This window comes from Xenopus tropicalis, chromosome 3 (assembly GCF_000004195.4).
Source record: "Xenopus tropicalis strain Nigerian chromosome 3, UCB_Xtro_10.0, whole genome shotgun sequence".
NCBI lineage: Eukaryota > Metazoa > Chordata > Amphibia > Anura > Pipidae > Xenopus > Xenopus tropicalis.
This window is the reverse complement of record NC_030679.2, coordinates 105,170,669-105,195,023: the sequence shown is the minus strand read 5'-3', so window position 1 is coordinate 105,195,023 and position 24,355 is coordinate 105,170,669. Positions and strand designations below refer to the sequence as shown.

The 24,355-nt window shown below is 38.5% G+C and overlaps 1 protein-coding gene across 4 annotated transcripts in view; it reads right to left on the bottom strand.

The window, feature by feature from the left end:
- pde8a (phosphodiesterase 8A) overlaps nucleotides 1–24,355 on the bottom strand; it is a 150,553-nt gene that overhangs the window by 36,217 nt on the left and 89,981 nt on the right. For all 4 annotated transcript variants that reach the window (XM_031899209.1, XM_012959505.3, XM_012959506.3 and 1 more), the window contains exons 2-6: nucleotides 20,659–20,715; nucleotides 18,622–18,812; nucleotides 14,890–14,946; nucleotides 13,135–13,192; nucleotides 2,374–2,462 (exon numbers count right to left, since the gene is read on the bottom strand). In XM_031899209.1, coding sequence (XP_031755069.1) covers nucleotides 2,374–2,462; nucleotides 13,135–13,192; nucleotides 14,890–14,946; nucleotides 18,622–18,812; nucleotides 20,659–20,715 — 452 coding nt within the window. The remainder of the gene's footprint in view (nucleotides 1–2,373; nucleotides 2,463–13,134; nucleotides 13,193–14,889; nucleotides 14,947–18,621; nucleotides 18,813–20,658; nucleotides 20,716–24,355) is intronic.

Sequence of the window (24,355 nt, the reverse complement as noted above, 5' to 3'; positions counted from 1 at the left end):
AAGTTGTCACTTGGTTTGGTGAATGGGCTCTCATGTTTCTAACTTAGCAGCAAGGGACAACTGCATTTTTTACTTTCATGGCCCTTGTGGAATTCTCGAGTGCCTATGCCAATGCGGTTGTGCTTTGCGGGTTGACGTTCCCTTTGCTGTGGGTCTGGGGTTGGTGCACCTGGACCACATTGTCTTCTTGGTGAGTTAACCCACTTTTTGGTTCCTATGTGCCCCTTTTTGGGTAAATTACTTTGCAACAACCCACAACAATCACTGGGAAATTTCATACAGAAAAATATGCCTGGTGGCCCACAATGATGGTAGTCCCACAAGTCACACCAGTCATTCATCTGTTGCATCTGTAACCTAGGCTGGCACTGTAATGGGGATTACCATTTTTCTACTATCCTTATAGCAGAAGGATGTTAGTATCGAGAACATGAAAATATCAGATAATGATGAAGCTGGAAGGTCTGTGTATGTATGTGAGCTGCTCTGGTGTATCCTGTACATTAAATGAGCTGGACCTGGAATTTTGGCAGCAAATGTTTCTATTAACCAAAAATCAGGTCCTGGGTATAGGCAATGCTTTTGTATGTGCTAATATACTCATAAAGGAACACTATTATTTTTCTATTTAAGTGCTCTAAGGTTAATCCTTCAAAAAGTACATTCGCCCCTCCCCCTACCATTTTATTCTGATTAAACACAGCAACTAGGTCTCTCTCGTGCATAATCATCACACAAAACTCGTTCAAGTCACTATATACATGTCCAATTTTGGTCAGGCAGCCCGAATGAATCTGACCATACTGACCATCGATCTGGGTATGTATGTATACAGGTCAGGGGCTGAATGTGACAGATTGTTGTATGATTCTGTTGGATCGCAGATGATTTGTCCATTTCATGCGCAGATGCGCAAATAAATCAGGAGATAATGACCAGAAAAAGAGCTGCATGCATGTGTGGCAATTTATTCCCACTCATATTGAATCTGTCTGTTCGGCCTGATTGGTCAGATACCATGGAGCAGTGGTTCTCAACCTTCCTAATGCCACGACGCTCTAATACAGTTCCTCATGTTGTGGTGACCCCAAACCATAAAATTATTCCTAAGAACATATGTGTTCTCCGATGGTCTTAGGCAACCCCTGTGAAAGGGTCGTTCGACCCCCAAAGGGTTCGCAACCCACAGGTTGAGAACCGCTGCCATGGAGTATCAGCCAGTGTATGGCCACAACATGCAAGGGATTGCAGATATTGGGGAGATGAATGGGGAGAGATGAATCTTGCTACAGTGTTTCAACTGTACATGTAGTGGGGACCAGCAGTTGAGCAAAAGGCAACAGATTGACCAAATCTGCTTTTAATAGCAAATATATTTGCAAATAACTTCCAACCAATTGACACCTATGAATGTATAATAAAATAACCATGAAAAGTTGCTTAGAATTAAAATTTGCTTTCATTATACAAATATTATATTTGGGCTTACAAGCCCTTTAAAGGACTGTTAACATACATATATGTGACGCTGGTTAGAGTACATGTCCTACAGAATGTATGGCATTTTAAAACTCCATGGCAATAATAAAATTTGTTGTAAAAAGAAAAAGACTATTATGTGTGTGTGGTACTTGAGGGTTAATGGCTGCGTAAGGCTGCTTGGATTGTGATTCTAGAGAGGAGGTCATGTGTGGATTCTAGGTAGGATTTCCTGTCAGTAGCTCGGAGTCAGGGAGATTATAGGGTTGCCCTACGTCAGTCTATACCATTAGATAATCAAGTGACATAAGCTTAATGAGCCAAATGATATTGGCTTTTCACACGTACAAAGGCTCCTTATTTCAGGCCTAGGTGCCTAGATTTCTATCTTTAAGGTTTTGCAACAAACACAAACAGTATATTTGAGAATCAGAGGAATAATGCAGAACTGGTACCTGTTATTTTTTAGAAACAGTTCATGGTTTTGTTTCTCTGCCCCTGAAGATGTCTCTGGATGATTAAATTCATGATTAAAAAACAACTCATAGTGCCTGTTCTCACTCAAATACCACTAAATACCTTTTTGTTATATACATTTACACATACTTATACATATATGAAGTTGGTTATAGTATGGGTGGGCCACTAGCCTGGTATTCCTTTATACTGACAAAGACAAGAGATGCTCAGCACTTACCCTACTGAGAAATGCCTTCCCCTTTAAGCAAATATTGCAATATATTCAATAGGCCAATTACATCCAAGTCATCCTCAGTCTCGCCAGTCCTACACTGAGTTTCATCTGAATCATTTTACTGCTCTGGTTCATTATACATTTTGCACATGTTTTACCTGAAACATTGGGGTACATACAAGTATTTACAGATCGCTCACCTTAGTTTAAATTGTGCAAGTACTTCTCCAAATTCCAACTGGATCAGCTCATTGTAACAGGCCATAATATTGGAGTTTTCTACATATCTCTAGAATGTAAATAAAAAAAAATGTTATAACTTGAACAAAAAGAATTTAGCAAAAGTTAAACTTGTTTTTTTCACAAGAAAAAAAATACAAGAATATAATACCACAATTTAAAAAAGCATTTGATATTTGGCAGTCTGTAAGTCCATTACAAGTTAAAGCAATGTATCCATATAATAATACAGAAAGCTGACAAAAGAGCAAATAATGTCCTACAGTTGACTCCCAGTAGATGGCAGTTTGTAAGGTTTAATATACATACAGGGTTTAGAAACTGAACACACCCGTGTAACCCTGTATAAACCTATATCCCAGGCCTAAAAGCACTAGATAGAATGACAGATATACTGGTGTGAAAGGTATAATTACTGAACTAACACAAAATACTTTTTTAATTACAATAGGCTTGTGCCTAAACCATTTTTCTACCAGTGTCTCTGTGCTACTAGAAGATTTAGAATACAAGAGTGCCCTGTGCAAGCCTCATTTGGTGGACCCACATCTGACTTGCCTCAGAATCCAATATTTGCACCCACTTATCTCCTGTATCTCAAACCAACTCCCTTACTTAGCCACCACAGCCCAGACAAACCCATTTGCTTAATACCCAATAATAAACAACAATTAGAGGAGCCTGTGGTCTCTGCAAATGCAGGGAGAGGGACTAAAAGAAATTAGCAGCAAAACAAAGCAATAAATAAATAATAAGCAACAAAAAATGACTAAGATATCACTGCTAAACACATTTGAGAATGTGATATAAAGCTTTAATCATAAACCTATGTCTGTATGTATATCTTTATATAGTGGCACTGCTTTTGTAGTGTTGTACACAATACAGCAATAATGCCAAACAGGGGAAAAAACATTGCAACAGATAAAGATAAATATACACAACCACAAAAATATACATGTTGTCAATGAAACATGGAACTTGAGAGAGGAACATAAAGGTGGCCATACACGTGGCGATCTGACGATGTTTCGTACGACCATCGGTCGCACTAACAAACTGGTCCGATCAGCGAGTCGTCCGATATCAGCAGCTTCCTGCGATATCGGTCGACTCGCCGACATGCCATACACGCACCGATTATCGTACGAAACGAGGTTTCGTACGATAATATCGGTGCGTGTATGGCCACCTTAAGAGACACAGAAGGTGAGTTACTTACAGGCACACATACTGTAAGTCCTCCTCTTCACAATGGCTGGGGTACTGGTATAAGTACCCTGTTCCCCATGCACTTAGCAAGGTGAGGTACATTTTTACTTTGAACATAAATAACTTGAACATGTGCCACAATGGAGTCTTTATGGGCAACAGACTAAGGTGAGCTCTAATGAACTACAAATACTTAAAACATCATGTAGCTGATTGCATCTTGAAACATGGGAGTGCATAAGCAAAAAATACAGTAAAAAATTACAATGTGCCCACCATCTGCTGTCCATTTAGAGATCAGGGCTCATATTTGGTCCAAATTTAAGGTTTCTGTGCTCTAAGTAGAAAAGCATCACACCTTGAATGCAGGTATGTGGGTCCCTTTGTCCAACGATGTCCCCCCCCCCCATAAGAAAAAAAAAGCGTATATTTTATACCTCTTTTAACTCCTGTTTTTTGTACAAGGCTGTTATGTACTCCCATAAGCTGAGTTATGTTTTATGTCGTAATGTTGCTGCCTTGGGAAACAGGAGGAGACTGGCAAGCCTGCCTGCATAATTGATACATAACAAAGACCACTTTCTTTTTCTGTGTACATTTTTTTCTCTCTGTGCACCTTTCAGTGTTGTTCTGAATTTGTAAGGTTATACAATTCACCACTTTCGTGTGGTGACAGAGTGCAGAGTCAGGCCCAGACTTGGATACATAATAGGCCCTGGCATTTTAAATACATGGACGCCCAAACAGCCCCCCACCAGCCCACTAAACAGTGACTGTCTATAGCATCTTGCAGCAGCCTCTCTGGTATTTACCAGAATCCACAAATTGCTAGTCTAGGCCTGTGCAGACTATTTAACAGTGCGTCTTTGAGCAGAATATGGGTGTGGACATTGGCCCTTTAGTTGCAGCACCTATTAAGGCACATGATGGTATACAGTATATTGACAACTAATGCTCATTAACAATTATATGGCAAGGCTTTCACAAATTTTCTGCTACAACAAAATTAATTGACCCATGAATATATCTTATTTGACGCATCATTTGGATAGGAACAATATATAGCCTGTTCCAGTTCAAGATTTAATATAGTAACTTTATGGACCACCACCGACAGGCAGAGGGAATTAGCCTTCCTGCCTTTAATCTCCCTTACTTATTAGAAACCATAAAATCACTAGATCAGGACATGTTTCTAGACAATATATATAATAGAAAGGATCCAGACTAAACAACAACAATCAAGAAAAAAATCTGCTTAAGGCCCAAAAATTTCCCAGATGAGCTTTGCAGTTTAAACAATGCATCATCTTGCATTAGATGATGACTAAGCTTAGACGATGACTATTGTATGACTTGTCTGTACAAACTATAATTGAGATCAGAACAAGTTAGAGAAAAGGTTTTAGTGGTTGTTCTTTGAAACTGATTCTATATTTGTTTTTAGAAATGTAATATTAGGTTATTGTTTCAAAACCTGATTTTCTTTCCATTTGTTTTGATAAGAGTTTTTAGCCTTTTAGACCTTTAGATCTACAAAAAGGAAAAGTGGAAATATGCACATCAACACCCACCAGCACTTTAAACCATTTAGTTTACAGGCACAGGACCTTCTATTCAGAATGCTTGGGAACAGGGTTTTCCAGATAAGGGATCTTTCTGTAATTTGGATCACTATACCTTAACTGCTCTAAAAATTATTTAAATATTGATTAAACCTAATAGTATTGCGTCTACACCAATAAGGAGTAATTATATCTTCGTTTGGATCAAGTACAAGGCACTGGTTTGTTATAGCAAGGCAATATCGGGGAGCGTGTAGGTAAAAAAAAAATAATTATAATCCCATTGGCGGCAATGGGGCAGTTGGTTCGGGGACCGCATCAACGAGCCGATGCGGTCCCTGATCCGACTGAATTTTTTAACCTGCCGATCGAGATCTGGCCGATTTCAGGCCAGATATCGGTCGGGCAGGCCTGTCGGAAGTGCCCATACATGGGCCGCTTAGCTGCCGAATTGGTCCAAGGGACCCATATCGGCAGCTACTATCGGCCCGTGTATGGGGACTTTTAATAGACTCCTCAAACAACCATATAATCTATACTGTAAACAGCATAGAGATAAAGAAGCATAGTCAGTTCTGGCTTTAACTGTGCATGCTGTTGGCCTTACTGAGTGAAAAAAATCACTTTAGATAATATTGTAACTGCAACCTAGAGCCCTGCAATAGATTGTCCCCACCGGGCCGCTGTATATATTTGTTCCCACTTTATTTATGTTTCTGTGTGCAGACTACAAAGTGGGCCATGAAGAAGGGAAGTAAAAATGACAACAATCCTTTCACATTAAACTTGCAGTTGGCACTTGAATGATGTTATGTGGGCATTAAATGTGAATTTGGCAATGCATTTATATATTGCTATGTGTATTTGTTAAACATCGATTGATACTTTTTCTTGCTTATTGCGCTAAATGATAGAAGTCACATTATTTTAACTGTGGTAGATCTCATGACGGAGGCGAGGTGGCAAGAGCAGATCATAGGGTGACAAAATCTGGGCACCCCTGCTCTACAACAAATATATAATATATTGTTTGTTATATATATTGTTGTTTTCCCTGAGGAAGAACATGTTAATGTGATCGAAATGTTGGAATCTATTTTGCTTGTTTATTAAAATCAGTTACTCCAACTGAGCCTTTTGAGTGAGGTACTTTTTTGTTGCTCTGCTCACATTTTACCTGCACCCAGGCATGCTGTGTTTTTGTTTGGTGAGTGCTCCTCCATGCTCCATATACAGTGGAGGAAATAATTATTTGACCCCTCACTGATTTTGTAAGTTTGTCCAATGACAAAGAAATGAAAAGTCTCAGAACAGTTTCATTTCAATGGTAGGTTTATTTTAACAGTGGCAGATAGCACATCAAAAGGAAAATCGAAAAAATAACTTTAAATAAAAGATAGCAACTGATTTGCATTTCATTGAGTGAAATAAGTTTTTGAACCCCTACCAACCATTAAGAGTTCTGGCTCCCACAGAGTGGTTAGACACTTCTACTCAATTAGTCAACCTCATTAAGGACACCTGTCTTAACTAGTCACCTGTATAAAAGACACCTGTCCACAGAATCAATCAATCAAGCAGACTCCAAACTCTCCAACATGGGAAAGACCAAAGAGCTGTCCAAGGATGTCAGAGACAAAATTGTAGACCTGCACAAGGCTGGAATGGGCTACAAAATCATTAGCAAGAAGCTGGGAGAGAAGGTGACAACTGTTGGTGCGATTGTTCGAAAATGGAAGGAGCACAAAATGACCATCAATCGACCTCGCTCTGGGGCTCCACTCAAGATCTCACCTCGTGGGGTGTCAATGATTCTGAGAAAGGTGAAAAAGCATCCTAGAACTACACGGGAGGAGTTAGTTAATGACCTCAAATTAGCAGGGACCACAGTCACCAAGAAAACCATTGGAAACACATTACACCGCAATGGATTAAAATCCTGCAGGGCTCGCAAGGTCCCCCTGCTCAAGAAGGCACATGTGCAGGCCCATCTGAAGTTTGCCAATGAACACCTGAATGATTCTGTGAGTGACTGGGAGAAGGTGCTGTGGTCTGATGAGACCAAAATAGAGCTCTTTGGCATTAACTCAACTCGCTGTGTTTGGAGGAAGAAAAATGCTGCCTATGACCCCCAAAACACCGTCCCCACCGTCAAGCATGGGGGTGGAAACATTTTGCTTTGGGGGTGTTTTTCTGCTAAGGGCACAGGACAACTTATTCGCATTAATGGGAAAATGGACGGAGCCATGTATCGAGAAATCCTGAACGACAACCTCCTTCCCTCTGCCAGGAAACTGAAAATGGCTCGTGGATGGGTGTTCCAGCACGACAATGACCCAAAACATACAGCAAAGGCAACAAAGGAGTGGCTCAAGAAGAAGCACATTAAGGTCATGGAGTGGCCTAGTCAGTCTCCGGACCTTAATCCAATAGAAAACCTATGGAGGGAGCTCAAGCTCAGAGTTGCACAGAGACAGCCTCGAAACCTTAGGGATTTAGAGATGATCTGCAAAGAGGAGTGGACCAACATTCCTCCTAAAATGTGCGCAAACTTGGTCATCAATTACAAGAAACGTTTGACCTCTGTGCTTGCAAACAAGGGTTTTTCCACTAAGTATTAAGTCTTTTTTTGTTAGAGGGTTCAAAAACTTATTTCACTCAATGAAATGCAAATCAGTTGCTATCTTTTATTTAAAGTTATTTTTTCGATTTTCCTTTTGATGTGCTATCTGCCACTGTTAAAATAAACCTACCATTGAAATGATACTGTTCTGAGACTTTTCATTTCTTTGTCATTGGACAAACTTACAAAATCAGTGAGGGGTCAAATAATTATTTCCTCCACTGTAGATATACATTTACAATGCTTTAAATATATCTGATTGCAGACTAGTCTTGTCTTTATTTTATGCTTGGCATGGGGTAACACCAGTCCCCTCATGATTACTCACTGGTATAGTTGCCAATACATGGGCATGGGATAAATATAATTTATTTCTTTTGTGCCGCCAATTTTTTAATTTTACTACTTTTATTAATTTGAGACTGGCATCTTTGCCATGTAAATGCAACAGCAGTATGCTCAAAGGAAAAAAAAATTGCCAGTGCTAACTCTACCCATGATGTAGCATTGACCAGCACTGGGCCTAACCTAAACTAGCTAGGAGCACCCATATGCCAGCACTTGGCCATGACCTAATTCTTGACCAGCTGCTAGAAACAATAAAAATCCATTCTGTGTGCATAAAGAGAAGGAAAATGATTGCCAGCACACAGATTACTGGTGTGTTACAAAGAACTTTCTGACTGTATTAATATATAATCTAGCTAAAATATGTTGTACCTTCCCTGTATGGCACTGCTGCACTAAGCAAGAGGCCAAAGCTTAAAACATGCCTTTAACCTGGGGCACGGACTTCATGTTCTCAGCTTTTTCCTGGAAAAGCTAGATCTAAATCTACAACTGCCACATCACCTTCAGATTTCACAAGTGGGCTCTACATATATACAGCTCAGACAACACAAGCTCTAATCTCCAACTGTGAAATTTAACACATATAGCTTAGGCCAATATAAGCATATCTTCCACGAGACTTTGAACTTCTTCCACAAAAAATGAAGATCTGAAGTAAAGAATAGGATCACTTCGTGAAATGGCGGTTTTTGAGTAAACAAATTCTATAATTATTCTAAACAATCTATAAACACAGCAAAAATAAGAGGTGGTCCAGGTGCACATGCCTTGGACCCTTGGCTTTAAATTATGAAAATCCCACTACTTTGCACTGTTTCCCTTTATAACAGTATAGTTGCAGGAACTCATCTGATATTTCTGGTGGCCCAGGTGCTGTTTCCCTAAGCCTGTTGGTAGGGGAGACATAGGGAGGCATATAGGGTACATAGAAGTACTGAAGCACAGTATCCACAGAAGATAGGAAAGCTTCTTTTAAAGCATAATAATAATAATAATAATAATAATGATGATGATGAACTATATGATGGAAATTGAGGACTTTTTTCCATTTAGTGAGAGTGGAAAATAATTTGTGCAAGTTGTACAATATATATTTCATACTACACAATGAGCTATATGTATTACAAAGAAAAAGTGTTTTAAAGAGGACCTGTCACCCTAAGAGATAACTCCAAATTATTTTCTATATTGTTAGCTGAGCAAAATAAACTTTACTTACTCTATATAAATAATATAAATCTTGTTCTTTCTGTCTTGGAATTACTCAATCAAAGCAAGCAGGCAGCTGCCATTTTGTTGATACTGTTATGAAGGCAAGCTTTGTATCATGCCAAAATCTTGTTTATGTGCCAGAATGGGGTATCAGATGCCCAGGCCCATGCACTGGCTACACAATTAGATGATGAGGAGGGAGGGGAAAAATGTGATGTGCAGTGACATCTAGGTAGTGCTGAATGGAAAGCTAAAGTTATTGTCCACTCCGCCTCTATGCCTAAGGCAGGGGCAAGCAATATATGATTGACAGCTGGAATTTTTAAATGCCTTTATAATGGGTTTGGATGTGTTAATATAAAAATGAATTTGGGTTTCATGTTTAATTTGAAAAGGACTTTTATTATACAGCTTTTTATGTCTGGGTGACAGGCCACTGTAATATTTATAATTTAGTACTGGGACCGATTGTTATCTATTTATTAAATATATAAGAAAAAATTGTGTATAAATATATGTATAGGACAGACTCAGGAAAGGGAGGGACTTCCTGTTGTGCCCCTTTAAAACCTGTGAAGGAATTAAGAGTTTTTATGCTTATGAAACTTGTCAAGCTTATATTTTCAATATTTGCAATGTTTTCATAAAAGTTTGCCACTTTTGACTGAGACTACATGTTGGTGGTCCAATGGAGCGTGTCTTTTTTTGAAAGTGATGAAATAAGGTAAAAGGTAAGACAAGCTTATCTGTTAAGCAAACCTTAAGGAGAATTGATAATGAATGCCCTTTGCCATAAAAGTCCAGATCCAAATCCCTATTTTTATGCTTTTTGACTAGGGACTATAAGCAACTAGTAGGGACCAAATTAACCTGCAGCCAGTCAGAGGGAGTTTGGGATCTAGAGGTTGTAACTAAAATAAAGTGTCTTACCTAAACATTTCCTAATAAAGCCAACTCTCACGTGCAATAGAAATAAAATTCATACACAAAATGCAACTCATGAATGTGCATTGTTACTCCATGATGTTATATAAATCTCATCTTTTCAATGACATTGCACCACGTACGTTTTACAAGCACAGAGGTAAAAAGATACGTGGGCTTCTTGCTCCTAATAATCTCTAGATACTGCACTATGGTACAGAATAGATAAAATAATATGCTGCTAGCTAAAAGTATTTTGACTATTCTCTCCCATACAGCTACTTTAGCCAGAATGTAAGGGCTGTAGTAATAAGAAGTGAGCTTACCCACAACCATCTCATGACATCAATCGATCACAAAAGATAAACTTCAAAACAAGAGATTTTTATTCTGCATGACTTCTCATTACAAGGCCAGAGAAAGTTCACTTCAAAAGGCCAGTCATTTTCAAGTCATTTTTGTAAGAACACGTTCAGACTTCAAAAAATATATGAAATATATCAGTGCAGACTGATTTTCACCCTCACATCAAAAGATCAGACTCCAGTTTTCCTCAGCCTGCCCCAGATTCCAGCTTCGGCATAAATGGTCTAATGTCATTTTTTTCCCTTTTTCTTGACACGCTTAGCTCCCTCTGTGAACTAAAGGCTATCAATAATTTACGTAGCAAATGTTTATTGTTTCTGGCAAAAAGGGTTGTTGAAAGTAAAGGAATTAAAGAGACACTAGGAATTATTTACAGCATGCAACCTTGGCACGAGATGTGCACATTTCATGCCCGTTCTCCACATTCTAATGCACAGCTAAAATACACACACTGATTTATTTATAATATATATATATATATATATTATATAGAAAAATGCAAATGAAGCCCACACTAAAGGGTGAGATGGAGCTACTAGTAGCAGCTACTTATTATGGCTACAAAAATAGACAATGCTGATCCAAACACTGGCTTTCTCCAGGCACAGTGACAGGCCCCCTGGCACTCACTCTCAAGCTCTGGCCCTTTGGTTTACCACTTACTAGATATACCGTAGCCAGAACCACCCAGTCTCACTCGCTGGGGACAACCAGAAACATGTCTCTCCCTCAGACACACAGGAGAGCCCATAGGTGGGGGAGCACACCCCTTTTACCTCTACGGGCGGCTCCGCTCTCAGCTGCCACTAAATTACCTGGCTGAGAGGGAATATTAACCCTACCTGCACTAGATATCCCCCTGCAGCCCATATCATGCACATGGTTCAAGTTTTTGTGTCTAAACATAAATGCAGTAAAGTATTTTAAGCCCACTGCTGATATTAAACATTCAACAGAAGGGCAGATTTTTAGCATTTGTAAAATATCTGAATCCAACTACATTGCCTAAAGCAGTGGTTCTTTGCTACCCAAACTATCCGAACAGGGAGTTTTGTCGTGGGCGACTAATCTCCCCCGTGTGCCAGAGCCCTTATCGAAGATGCAGTTTTTTGTGGAAAACCATGAAGGCTGTGGCCCCCGCACTTTCCCTGCAGTCAGTTGCACATAAAACCACTATCATTAAAGGTTCTTGCATCAAGATGCACTCCTTGCACTTCCTTACAGTTGCACTTGGAACTACTTAGACCTTCCTGCGTTCCCTTCTGAACTGAGCACTGCTGAGCCAATAGATATAGAGGAAGCCTGGAGCTACCTCCACCTCCTGACCAAGCAATCCCTGCATCAAGTGGCGCAGCTCAAATGCACCGAAAGAACAGGGCGCACACATCACTCACATGGCAAACCCCAGACATGACACAAGGCAGACTGTGCCCAATTTGCGATGAAGCACATTCGCAAACGCATCACCCCTTTGCAACCACAGTGATGCCAGAATTCTGGGGAAAACTGTTAAATTGCGAGTAAAGAACATGGCAAACTGCACTTGCAGATGTAGATGTGCTCTATGGCGTACTGTGGAATACTTAGCCCATTAGTAAATTATCTGTACATACAGTGAGCAGTGAATTAATACTTATATCTAATACTAAACTATTATCTTGAAAAGATTGTTAATACAGAATATTTTGTTTTTGTATTAGTGCATATATGTTTTATTACTCTTCATTTATTCCTATTTGTGTTTTTTCATTCGCTATCTTTTTTATACAATATTCTGTTCTTTATTTTTAATCTGACTTTAATTTCACTTTCCCTTTCACTTTTGGTTTCTCCACCTCTTTCTCAACAATTTTTAAATTTGTTTGTACTTATTTTTTTTAACTGCGCACAGCGGTTTTTCAAAAGTGCACATAAAAGAATTGTTCTGCACACACAGCCTAGAAAATCCAAGGAAAACTGCTGGCATGTGTAGGAATAATGGCCAGATCTATCAATTTATACAAATACAGTGCCATTTCTGTTTACGGCTGTTGGCTCCTGAAGTCTTCAGTAAATGAATTATATTACTTCTTAACTATGCATGTTTAAACGTATCTAATAACATAAACCGCTCTTATTTTAAACAGCAGCCGCAGTAACTTTCCCTGCCCATGTCATTATGGCTTTAAGCTCTCAAGAGCAGGGGCGGCAGTCTATATGGAGCCAGCTTTACCCCTAGATTCTGTATGGTGTGTAAGCAATTAATGCTGTGCTTACTTTGTATAAACTATGTATGCAGTACTATTGCTGATCAGGGCAAGCTGTAAATTTTGTGTATCCACTGTACCCCAGTGTCACAAACTGTGTGTGCATACACTAGCACACAACATAGACACAAAGTTGTTTGTACTTTTTTTGTTTTATTAATATTCATTTTTTCGGCAGGTTTTTTTTTTATTTTTAAATTTAAAAAAAAAAATTGCTCTTACCCTGGTAAATCCAGCAGATATTAGGGGCATAATAGATGCTTCATCCCGATCACTTTGTCTATCAGAAAAAAAATAAACGGATGCTGCTTTTTATTTAGAAGTTACAATGAAGACTCAAATGCAAGTGTTGCACCATATTGGTGCTCAATATTAACTATACAACACAATGTTTAAAAAAAAGTATCTCCTTAAAACTGATAAGCAAAGTAAACCATTAATCTTTTGCAGCTACAACTACAAGTTCCAGAAATTACTGTGCCAAATTAACTGGAATGTTATGAGGCATTCTAGAAGCAGTAGTCCAGAATAATTTGGGCTACAAATTTTAACCGGAAAATATAAGGCAGTAAAACTGGACACACATTACACTCATTTGGTGAGGTTTCCAAATGAGTGGATCTTTCCCTGCTGTGCCCACACAAGGTGGCCGATATCAGGTCACGAGGGTGAAGACTGCATCAACAAGCCAATGCAGTCCTCAACCCGACAGGAAAAGCAAACCTGTCTGATCAATATCTGGCCAGATATCGGTCAGGTATGCCCATCAGCGGGCTTGATACATGGGTAGATCAGGTGCTGAATCTGAAGGGGCCAAATCTGCCCGTGTATGGTCACCTTAAGTCTGCAGCTGGGCTATTGTAGTAAATCAAAGATCTGAAGCAGTATTGCTCAGAGTTTTAACTAATATCAAATGTCTATTCCTTCTAGTGTCTAACCCCCACTTATGGTGGCTATACACTAAAAGATCAGCACATTTCCCAAATGAGCTGATCTTTCCTCAATATGCCCACTGTGAGTTTGTCGATTTTGTTATAATTTACAATTTAAAAATAAAAAAAGAATACGATACAAATCATGACAGAATCCTTTTAAATGATTTTTCATTAGACTTAGAGGCAGATTTATCAAAATGTGAGTTTAGATCTTAATACATAAAAAACCAGAGTGCAGGATAACAGGTCCCATACCTGTAATAGATAGCAATCTGCCTTCGTATGAGACTTTGAGTGATTATGCAATTTAAGGGGCCAATTAACATTCTGATATTCATGGTTTTAGAGGTTTTTGAAGAAAAAAAAGATCCGAATTAAAACTGTATGGAAGAATTAAAATGCGGAGTGAAAATTCTTGTGGTTTTTACATTTTTCTACGAATCTTCCTGGAACCTCTTAAATCACTAAATAAATTAAAGGTTGTTACAATTTGCCTAGGGCAACTCCAATAAGCCAGACAAGTTCTTGCATACATGATACTATGGGGGGAAATGCAGTGAAAGTCATAATCAGAAACAATTTGCACAAATAAGAACACCATTTTGCATTTTGCAATGTAATATTGTTTGTTAGACTGTTGTTGCATTGCAAAATTTAATTGCATGCTTTGAAGGTGGCAAAATCTTTTGAAGCAAACTTTTCCAGTAAGAAGCCTTATTGCACACACTGCGCACTGGCACAAACTATACAATTCGCAATCTTACTTCCACTGTCAGAAGTGCTCGCTAAACAACTCTTGGGGTTCTCAAAAGCCATAATTAATGAATTGGCACAAAGGGATAAATGTTTGCATCCCAAATATTTTTCAGTTACTGGGGCTCATTTATAAATTTGCACATGAGCAGGTTGAACAATTAAGGCAAACATGGGAATGGTTGTCATGGGTAACATCCAAGTTGCAAACTTGGCCACTGTTTGGCCTCACTGACTTTCATTCCACCTTAAACTTAAGGTAACAGAATTTATTGTTTGAGCAACTTACCTTCTAACTACAGCAACTATGACAGTGTTTTCTGAGGGTTTCGTAGCTCTAATGGACCTTCAAATTAAAAAAAACAAAACAGTATTTAAAGAGTCCATGTGAAAGAACCGTACATTCAAACATTTTTCATCTTTGTAGTATAACTGTGTAGAAGAGGGCGAATAAACCATATGTAATAAGAGAAGTGTTTTGGGATCTGTGGGAATAGAATACTGTATTCATAAACGCTGGTGCTGCCACAAAATAGTGGGACTATTTGGAAAAAAGTGATCAGCAGAATTATATGTATATACAAAAGTATAGCATTTGGTCATGTAAATCTCTTAAAAGCATACACATGCTCTCTGGAATGGAGCATCCGTACTTCAGTGAGGTCAGAAAATTAGCAAACTATCTGTATATGGGAACAAGAATTTTAATTGCATCCAAATGACTAGAGAGCAAAAGCCCTTGGAAGGATGCAATTGACCAAATAAACAGCCTTTTTCTTATGGAAAAAGGTTTAATGCTTTTATATACAAGAGACACTCTGTCGTACATGGGACTCCTGGATGTTTAATGTTGAATATATTTGATGTATATAAAACATATTGTTTAAAGCGATAGACACCCCAAATATAATATGTTTCATAGTGAAATAAATTGTGACATTAAGCAATCTTCCTATATACACAAATTAAAAAAAATGTCCATTGAGTTAGTTAACATAATAAAATAGTTTGTTTCCAGTTTGTTATTCTTTGTACTAGTTGTCCTTACTGTATGTACCATTGAAACAGTATGTAGTCGGCTCAAGCCAAGACCACATTTCTCACAATGTCTTGCCTTTTCTGTGAATAAATGACCCGAAGAAGGAAGATGAACAAGGCATTGTGGGAACTAGAGTCTTGGCTGGAGGCTCTTGGCACCAAGAGCAGTCAAAAACATTTTCCCTATGGGCTAAAAAAAAAGCAGATTCAGTTAAAAAAAAGTGAAAAGTCATAAAATGCTTTTCATACCATGGGGAATTTATCACAATGTAAGTCTATAGAATGTGATATATAGAATAGAATATCCTGACCTTTCAGGGTTTTATTCTCTAGTAATTAGTGATGAGTGAATCTGTTTTTTCATGAAAATTGACAAAACATGTTTTTTTTCCGCACAAAATACATTTGAGGTTTTTTTTCTAAGTGACTTTTTTCCTGCACAGAATACATGTGAAACTATGTGCCAATAGGGATGTAGCGAACCTCAAAAAAAAGGCGAACTTACGCCAAAAAGTGTGAAAGTTCGCGAACTTTGCGAACCCCATAGACTTCAATGGGAAGGCGAACTTTAAAACCTAGAAAAGCCATTTCTGGCCAGAAAACTGATTTTAAAGTTGTTTAAAGGGTGCCACGACCTGGACAGTAGCATGCAGGAGGGGGATCAAGGGCAAAAATTCCTCTGAAAAATATGTTGTTGACACAGCGTTGCGTAAAAACGCAAGCTATTCCTATGTATACGCAAAGGCAGCTGGCAGACCTAGCGGAAATACGCGGCGTTTTTTGCTATTTCGCACTATTAGCACCATGGAAACGGGATTTGCTGAAAAACGCCATGTGTGGCTTGTGCGGCGTTTTTAGGCCGAGGAAAAACGCAGCGGAAAAACGCCACGCGAACCCAAATTGCGAACATGCTCGAAAAGTTCGCGAACTTGCGAACACCCGATGGTCGCGCGAATTCGTTCGCCAGCGAACAGTTCGCTACATCTCTATGTGCCAATTGTGAAATGTGGCGAATTTTCACCGCAAAGCCATAACTGGGAAAAATTTTGCTCATCACTACTGGTAATAAAATGTGAAAAGAAAGAAATTTTCCTGCTTTTAGGTAAAAGCTCTAGTGCGCAGAGCTTGCTGAGCTTACATTTTTGTCTTTTCTAATTAAACCTCAACTGCTCTTTTTTTAAATAAATAATTTTTCAGAAAAAGAAGCTTTCAAAACCTTGAGCAGATATCTGTCAATAGGCCAGTCCCCAAGGCAGGACAGCTCTCAAATTTGAATCCTTTCCTTTCAGCACTATCCATTCACTGCCATGAGCTCTGTGGGGAATGGAGTGGCGTTCCCAAGCTCGCTACTGTGTTCCATGTATGGGCAAAAGTGGTGCACTGGCAAATTTTCGAACATGGAAGAGTAAAAAGTTTGAGAGCTGGTTGCTTACTTTATAGTGATACAGATCAGTACCAGAGTGCTCAGCAGAAGACATACAATAAGGGCTTTATTTCAACGAATTGGCAGAAATAAGATCATGTAAAGTGAAACAACATGTTATCATTGTATTTCAGCATGAAGAACCAAAAATGTCATATTTATACAAAGTATTACTAGAACTAGACTTTTGTTTCTGATGACAGGGAGGCACATGGTTTCCACGGAAATGATCCATAAACACTCCATTCCTGAAAGGTTTAATTTTCCTCTTTATCATCTTTTCATGTTTTTACATTGTAACATTGCATTTAGACTACTTCTTTCTTCTTCTATTTGTGTTGGCTTCTTAATTTTCCTACATAAAGTGAAGTTGCTATATTATATAAATGCATAACAGATCTTGCCAGACTAATAGCCTTTTATGAGGAGGTGAGCACAAAACCTAGACATCGGGGAGGCAGTGAATGTGATCTACTTAGATTTTGCTAAGGCATTTCATGCAGTCCCTTAAAGAAGGCTACAGATTAAATTAAGTAACGCTGGCCTGGAGCATAATAATGCACTTGGATAGAGAACTGGCTGAAGGATAGATTAATTGGACCAGTGTTGTTAGTGGAGTACCTCAGGGGTAAGTCCTTGGTCCTTGACCTGGACCTGGAGGTGGGCATAGAAAGTACTGTTTCTATTTTTGCTGATTAATACTAAATTGTGCTAAAATTTAAATTCCAAAACTTGGCAGCAAATTGGAAAATGAGGTTCAATGTTGATAAGTGCAAAGTTATTCACTTTGGTAGAAATAACATAAACGCCAGATATACGCTAAACAGTTGTGTGATGGGGGGATTTTTAATTGAGGAGGGTTTGGGGATTTTTGTGAACAACAAGTTGTGTAACTCTAGGTATGCGTGTAAAATATATAACTGAACAATGTATGCTGATAATCGTAATAATATAATGACTCGCAACAAGTTGCCCTAATGTATACAGATAACTGAACAAAGGGCATATAATAGGGATATTGCAGGATTTCCAAAATAGTGTTATGCAATGACACTTAACTAAATTCATCATCTTCAAGTATGCTACATTTATATGCCACATATGCCAACAATCCAGCCATGTTTATTTATTTATTTTAACAAATCTGGATTTGTCCTGGTGTATCAGCTCCTTTAAGAGAAATCAAACATTCTGGTGTTTCTTTGGCAAAATTCATGATGTAAAATATGTGTGTGATTTAAAATAACAGTGTTTTACATTGTTTACATAACTTAGTAATGCTTATTTGGCTCTATGTGTGTCATATGTATGGTTTGGATGACTTGCTGGACTAGTATAGTATACAAGGCTATAGTTACAAAAGGTTGAGTTTGACATATTGTCTTTTTTTAACCTAATTTATTATGTAATTGTTTTACTGAATTGCATCACTGATATGCCACTATTAACATTACATTTCATACCATACAAAGTAAACCAAAATATAGAGAAAGGAAAAACATTAACACTATGGTTGTGGGTTTCCCATGAGTCTCAGAGCTATTACTTAGCACTGCTTACCTGCATAGAGCTTCTGCATCAAAATATCGTGAATGCCTATGATCAATAATGATAATTTCGTGATGTTTATCTAAAAAGCTTTCCAGTGCAGTCTCCGGCGTCCTGGCAATGTTACACTTAAAGCCTGCTTTCTCACACGCCCAACAGAATCCATTACTCTGGCTATCTTCTTTGGCAAATACTAAAAGTACCTAATAAAAAAAAGAAAGAGGAAAAAGAGAAATTATCAATGGTTTGCTTATGCTTTTTACAAAATATACATTCATGGCGTGGCGTATCAGACCTTCACAGCATCAAGCCCAGGGTAAGAAAGCACATGCATTTAGGCTGGTGCCCCATGGGGCTAATTCAGTCTGTTTCTTTGCCTGCGCCCGGAACCACTGCGTCAGCCATGTGTAGCAGAAGATATCTCAGGTTATAATTCTTTTGATCTCATGGTCTTGCCTTTGTTATGATCTTCTTAGCATAGTGTTTACTGCTTGTCTGTTTGGCAGTGGAGGGGATAATTACTTCTTTCCAGATGACAAAGTTATTTTTTCCATTATGTTTGAATAGAAAGGACTCACTTAAGGTGGCCATACCCTCCACTGACATTAAGGGCTGAATCGTCAGATATGGAGGTAGAAACAATAGAAATTCTACCTCCTTCTGCTGATTAAGCCCTGAACGTAGATTTTGCTCAGGCGCCTTCAACGGCACCCAATCAAAATCTTTTAACTTGGCCGATCGATGAGTCAACTGATATCCGTAGCCTTTGCGATATTGTTTGCCTCGTCAAACGGCCATACACGCACCGAATATCATACGAAACAAGGTTTGGCCAGCTTTAGACTAATACCCCAGCATGGGCTGCGCATGTGGTTGTGGTGTACCAGTTGTAGTCAACAAATAGCAGTGCTTGGTTGAGGCATGGGCAAAATCACCCAGACTTGTTTCTTAGAAGGTTGACATCTCTGGTCTGAAAGGCCCACAGTATGATCCAATCATAGGCCAAAGACCAGATGTTCCTGAATTGACCAGAATATTGGTGGCCAAATGGGCAAAGATCAGCTTATTTGGTGACCTCATCAAATTAGACCAGGCTTAGGTCTTACAGTGTGTGGGACACACTTTCCCAACTTTTCTGCAATGGCTTGGGAACACAGCACCTCAGTTCAGAAAAGGCAGAAACCCCCAGGCAGAAATTCTGATATATAGGATTACCCCTTATTGTAATTACTGAATATTCTTAAAAATAAATGAAAAATTTTTGAGGCTATATCTCAAATATTTCATTAATTTAGACAACATGAAGTGCATAGAAATACAGAAACACATCAGGGCAGAGGAGCAGCTCCCAATCATCACTGTATAAATCTCAATATTCCATATTCCATACTTGCTATTTGCTTCACTGCAATGACCACCTTTTCTGGCAAATGAACTGAGGGATCACCCACTTCTGCCATGTTCAACAGCAAAGCTAACCAGCCAACCATTTGACCACAGGCGGCCACTGTTTGAAGATATAGAACAGATATTGCACCTGCTATTATACTAGTCCAAAAGACTGCCATAAGAGCTCTATCTTCCGGTGTGTAATAAGACTAAAAGCCATTTATTTTGTTAGTTACTAGCCAGCCCATGGTGACAGCTATACATATAACATTCAAAACTAAATCCCTTTAAAGTGCAATTTCAGCTCCCCAAGTTTTTGATACCTGGTATGGGATCTTTTATCTGGAAACCCATTATCCTGACAGCTCCAAATTATGGGAAGGCTCTCCCACAGACTATTTTTTGATAAAATAATTCAAAATTTTAAATCATATTCCCCTTTTCTCTGTAATTATAAAAAAGTGTCTTGTACTTAAGGTATGGAGATTCAAATTACGGAAAAACCCCACCTCCCAGTATTCTGAAAACAGGTCCCATACCTTTACTTGAGGTGTGCGGAGCACAGTCCTACTACTGTTTTTGGTGTGAGAACTCTTTTTGGTCTTGCAACCCTGCTCATATAAGTGAAATGGTACTGTTATTTGCATCTTTTAACCATACCTGAAGTTGATCTTGGCGGAGTTTCATTGGACCAAACTGCACTTCTCTTACAGCTGCCTATGAAAAACATAATGTTAAAATGAGTTATGAGCGTAACATGAAATAGTGTACATACTCTCAGATGCACTCAGTATTTGGAAATAAAAGTTTTCACTGAAGCTTGTTCGATAATAAACCATTTACAACATAGCTTGGAAACTAGATATGTACATGGGCTAACAAAGTACTTTATATGACCAATCAACCTGCGGGCTGAACGGATATTGGCATATAAGAGGTCATGCATTTAGACTAACCAGCCCAAATGATGGAAACAGCAGGAAGCGTAGAGAAACTTGGGGGTCACCCTTACTACCTCATCTGCCAATGTACCATATACTAGCACACATGTCTTATTGGCAGATAAGATTTTCAAGCAGGTCTGTTCCCTCAACCAAACAATATCCCTAGGGGCACATTTACTAATCCACGAACGCTCTGAATGCGTCCGAATGCATTTATTTCATAATGATCGGTATTTTTGCGACTTTTTCGTCGCCGTCACGACTCTTTCATATTTTCCCCGATTTTTCGCCAACCTACCGAAATTTTCCGAAAGAACGAACGTTGTGCACTGATCGAGCCCATGCAGACATGCACTGAAGGATCAGAAGTCAGAAAGGTTTTCCCGGCGTTTACGATCATTCAATACGTAAAATTTGCGACGAAAAGTCGTGAAAAATACGAAAAAGTCGCGACGGCAACTAAAAAGTTCAGAAATTTTCATTTCCAATCCGAATTTTTGCCGTTCGGGATTCGAATTCGTGGATTAGTAAATGTGCCCCCTAGTATATGCGTAATGGTACAGCCTCCTTTTAGCTCCTCTCAGTTTGCTTCTTTGATATGAGATCTAGGAAAATCAGCTATTGTGCTTATGTCATACCTTATAATAACAAATAACAATATATTCATTGCTTAAATAAGTAAAAAAAAAAACCTTCAGTTTCATTCTGGGAATCAATATTGCTACTGAATCGTAGCAATATTATCTGTGGCAAGTATGTAAAATCCAATAGAAATAGTATCATGCTGGAAAGATCATTTGTACAGAGAAATGTGTATCTGGTCTCTACATTACTAGGATCCACTGACGAGTGACATGTTCCATCAAATGGCTCCATCTCAGGAGATACATGATCAGTGCTAGAAAGCATAACTGCACTTAGTAACCCGACACTAAAATGATTTTAAATTTAGAAATGAAGCTTTAAATCAAATTTATGAATACTAATTGCCTAAAACCATGTAAACTGATCTAAAGAATAATGTAGATACAAATGATGATAGGGATTGTTAGGTAGTTAAAAGAAAAATAAACTATTTATAGGTACGGTATAACTCCCATTTATTTTCCCATAAACATTCTGTATATTTTCATTCATGCTATTTGCTTTAACAGTAGTTAATATACAACAACAGCATCAGCACATATATTTATTTTTATAAGGGATTGTGTTGTAATTCTACTCTAAGAGGAATTCCACAGTCCATGCAAGCAATACAGTTGAGATCCGTTTTATATCTAAATATAAATTTATTTATTAGCGATAACAAAAGGCAAGTTTTATAAGTAGCCTCTATGAACTTACTTTTCCCTTTGTATGTAATATAAACACATATATATATATATTGGAACAAGGACAGCATATATACATATGCTGCTCCCCACCCCTGAACTTTGCCCACCCAGGCCTGGGCCTTTGTGGCCTTTCCACAAATCCAGGCCAGACCATACCCATATAGGAAGTGTGCTCATGGCCTATAGAGTGATACCATAGTCAGGAGAAGAATTCTTCTGTAGAAAGCACAATTCATAGGCAGCCATTTAGGCTATAGCAGTCTTTTAATAAAGTTTGGAGAAAAAGTTACCAGGTCAAGACATACATTGAGAGCATTGTACAGAATGTATAGAATTTATTTAAATCATTATATTTTATTTTTCAAGGAACATGTGGCACTAGGATGAAGAAGTGGCATAAAGTTGGTGAGCTTGCCTTTTCTAAACCTCAAGTTCTGATGTAGAAAATTACTGACCACTTTTAATTTTTTAGGTCAAAACACACCTGACAACTATCTAGGACATTTTAAACCAAATTTTTGCCTAAACCATGCCCTGACCTATCCCACGTCCAACAGATCCACCCTAACCTCAACTATTCTCATCTACTCTCAACTACATTCCCACCATTTTGCCTTGAACCTGGGGCAATCCTGGTTAAGAAAATCCTAGGTGGTGATGGATATTGAAGTTTAAAGGCTACATCAGATATGGTGTTAGGTTTTTAAGACTTTTTCTTGAGTGAACTGCAAAAAAAAAAGCAATCCTTACCTAGGGCTTGTTGCTATTTACATGCTTGTACATCAAACACTGGCTTTCAGGCCGGCTTTGCCTGCAAGCTTTTAAGGATATGTGTTTGCTACGAGTTGTCCAAGAAAAATTGCAATGTCAAATGTGAAATTAATAAAAGGAATTATCATGTCAGTATTTAAGAAAAAAAACTAATGTATGCAAGATATTGTTAATGCCTTTAATATAAAACTCTCTTCAATTTTAACCAGGTTTTTGGTTGAGCTTAAAGGAGAATGCAAGTCAAAATTTAAAAAGCATACTGCCCAATAGTCCTCCTATTGTTTAGTAAAAACGCCACACTTTTGGCTCACCTAATCAAATATTTACTCAGTCACACTTACTTCACATTTTCTAGAACAGGCAGCCATCTCTAAAAAGGTATTCTCCCTTCCTTTCCCGCCTTGCTTCATACTGCACATGTGTTTCATTCCCTCCCCCCCCCCTCCCCTCTGCCAGATCCGCTTCTGATTGGCTGGTGGGCATGTGTAGCTCAGAACAGGAGACAGGATCAAGTTACACACATGCTCAGAGAATAGGAAGGCTGCCGCTGGCACCTACAGGAAGGGGAGAGAGATTTCAGTGATGTCACTGTAGTCTTCACACTGCTGTAGGCTGCCAGCACCATATCTCAGAGAAGCAAGCAGGGATCTGGGAATTTAGATATGCAGTAAGTTAAAAAGAATGCCTTTAGACTTACGTTTAATTGATATTAACCTTTCCTTGTCCTTTAAAACAATAGTCTGATTTACAAACCAGAGCAAATTTTAGTTCCATTGAGTGCACGTGGGGGAGGTAATGTCATTGATTTATTTTAATTGTTGGGATTGGCTAGTGTAATGAAAGTAATACGACACCTCTCATTTGTCCTTGACCTTGGTTCTAGCACACAGTACTAGGAAGATAAATTTGTTATGTCTGTTTTTGGAAAGGGGGGACACCAAAATCTTCTTAATAGGCTCCATATACACGATTGTACTATTACTGCAGTGCTTTCCCAAATTCCATAATGAGCAAGTTGAAAGCAAGACCAAATTTTGGATCAAAGCCATTTGGACCGAGCGTAAGTGACCTTTGACTGGGGTTTTTTGGGCGAACAGTACCATCTACTATTCATTATTATAGACTTTATCATTTGTTTGTTGAAGTTTCTGATGCTGAGCATATATACCGTTGATATCCCAAGACCATTTCAATCCAAGAGAGGCTTGAACCAATAAAGTCTGAAAATAAGATGCTATACAGCAGGGGTCCCCAACCTTTCTTACTCGTGAGCCACAGTCAAATGTAAAAAGACTTGGAGAGCAACAC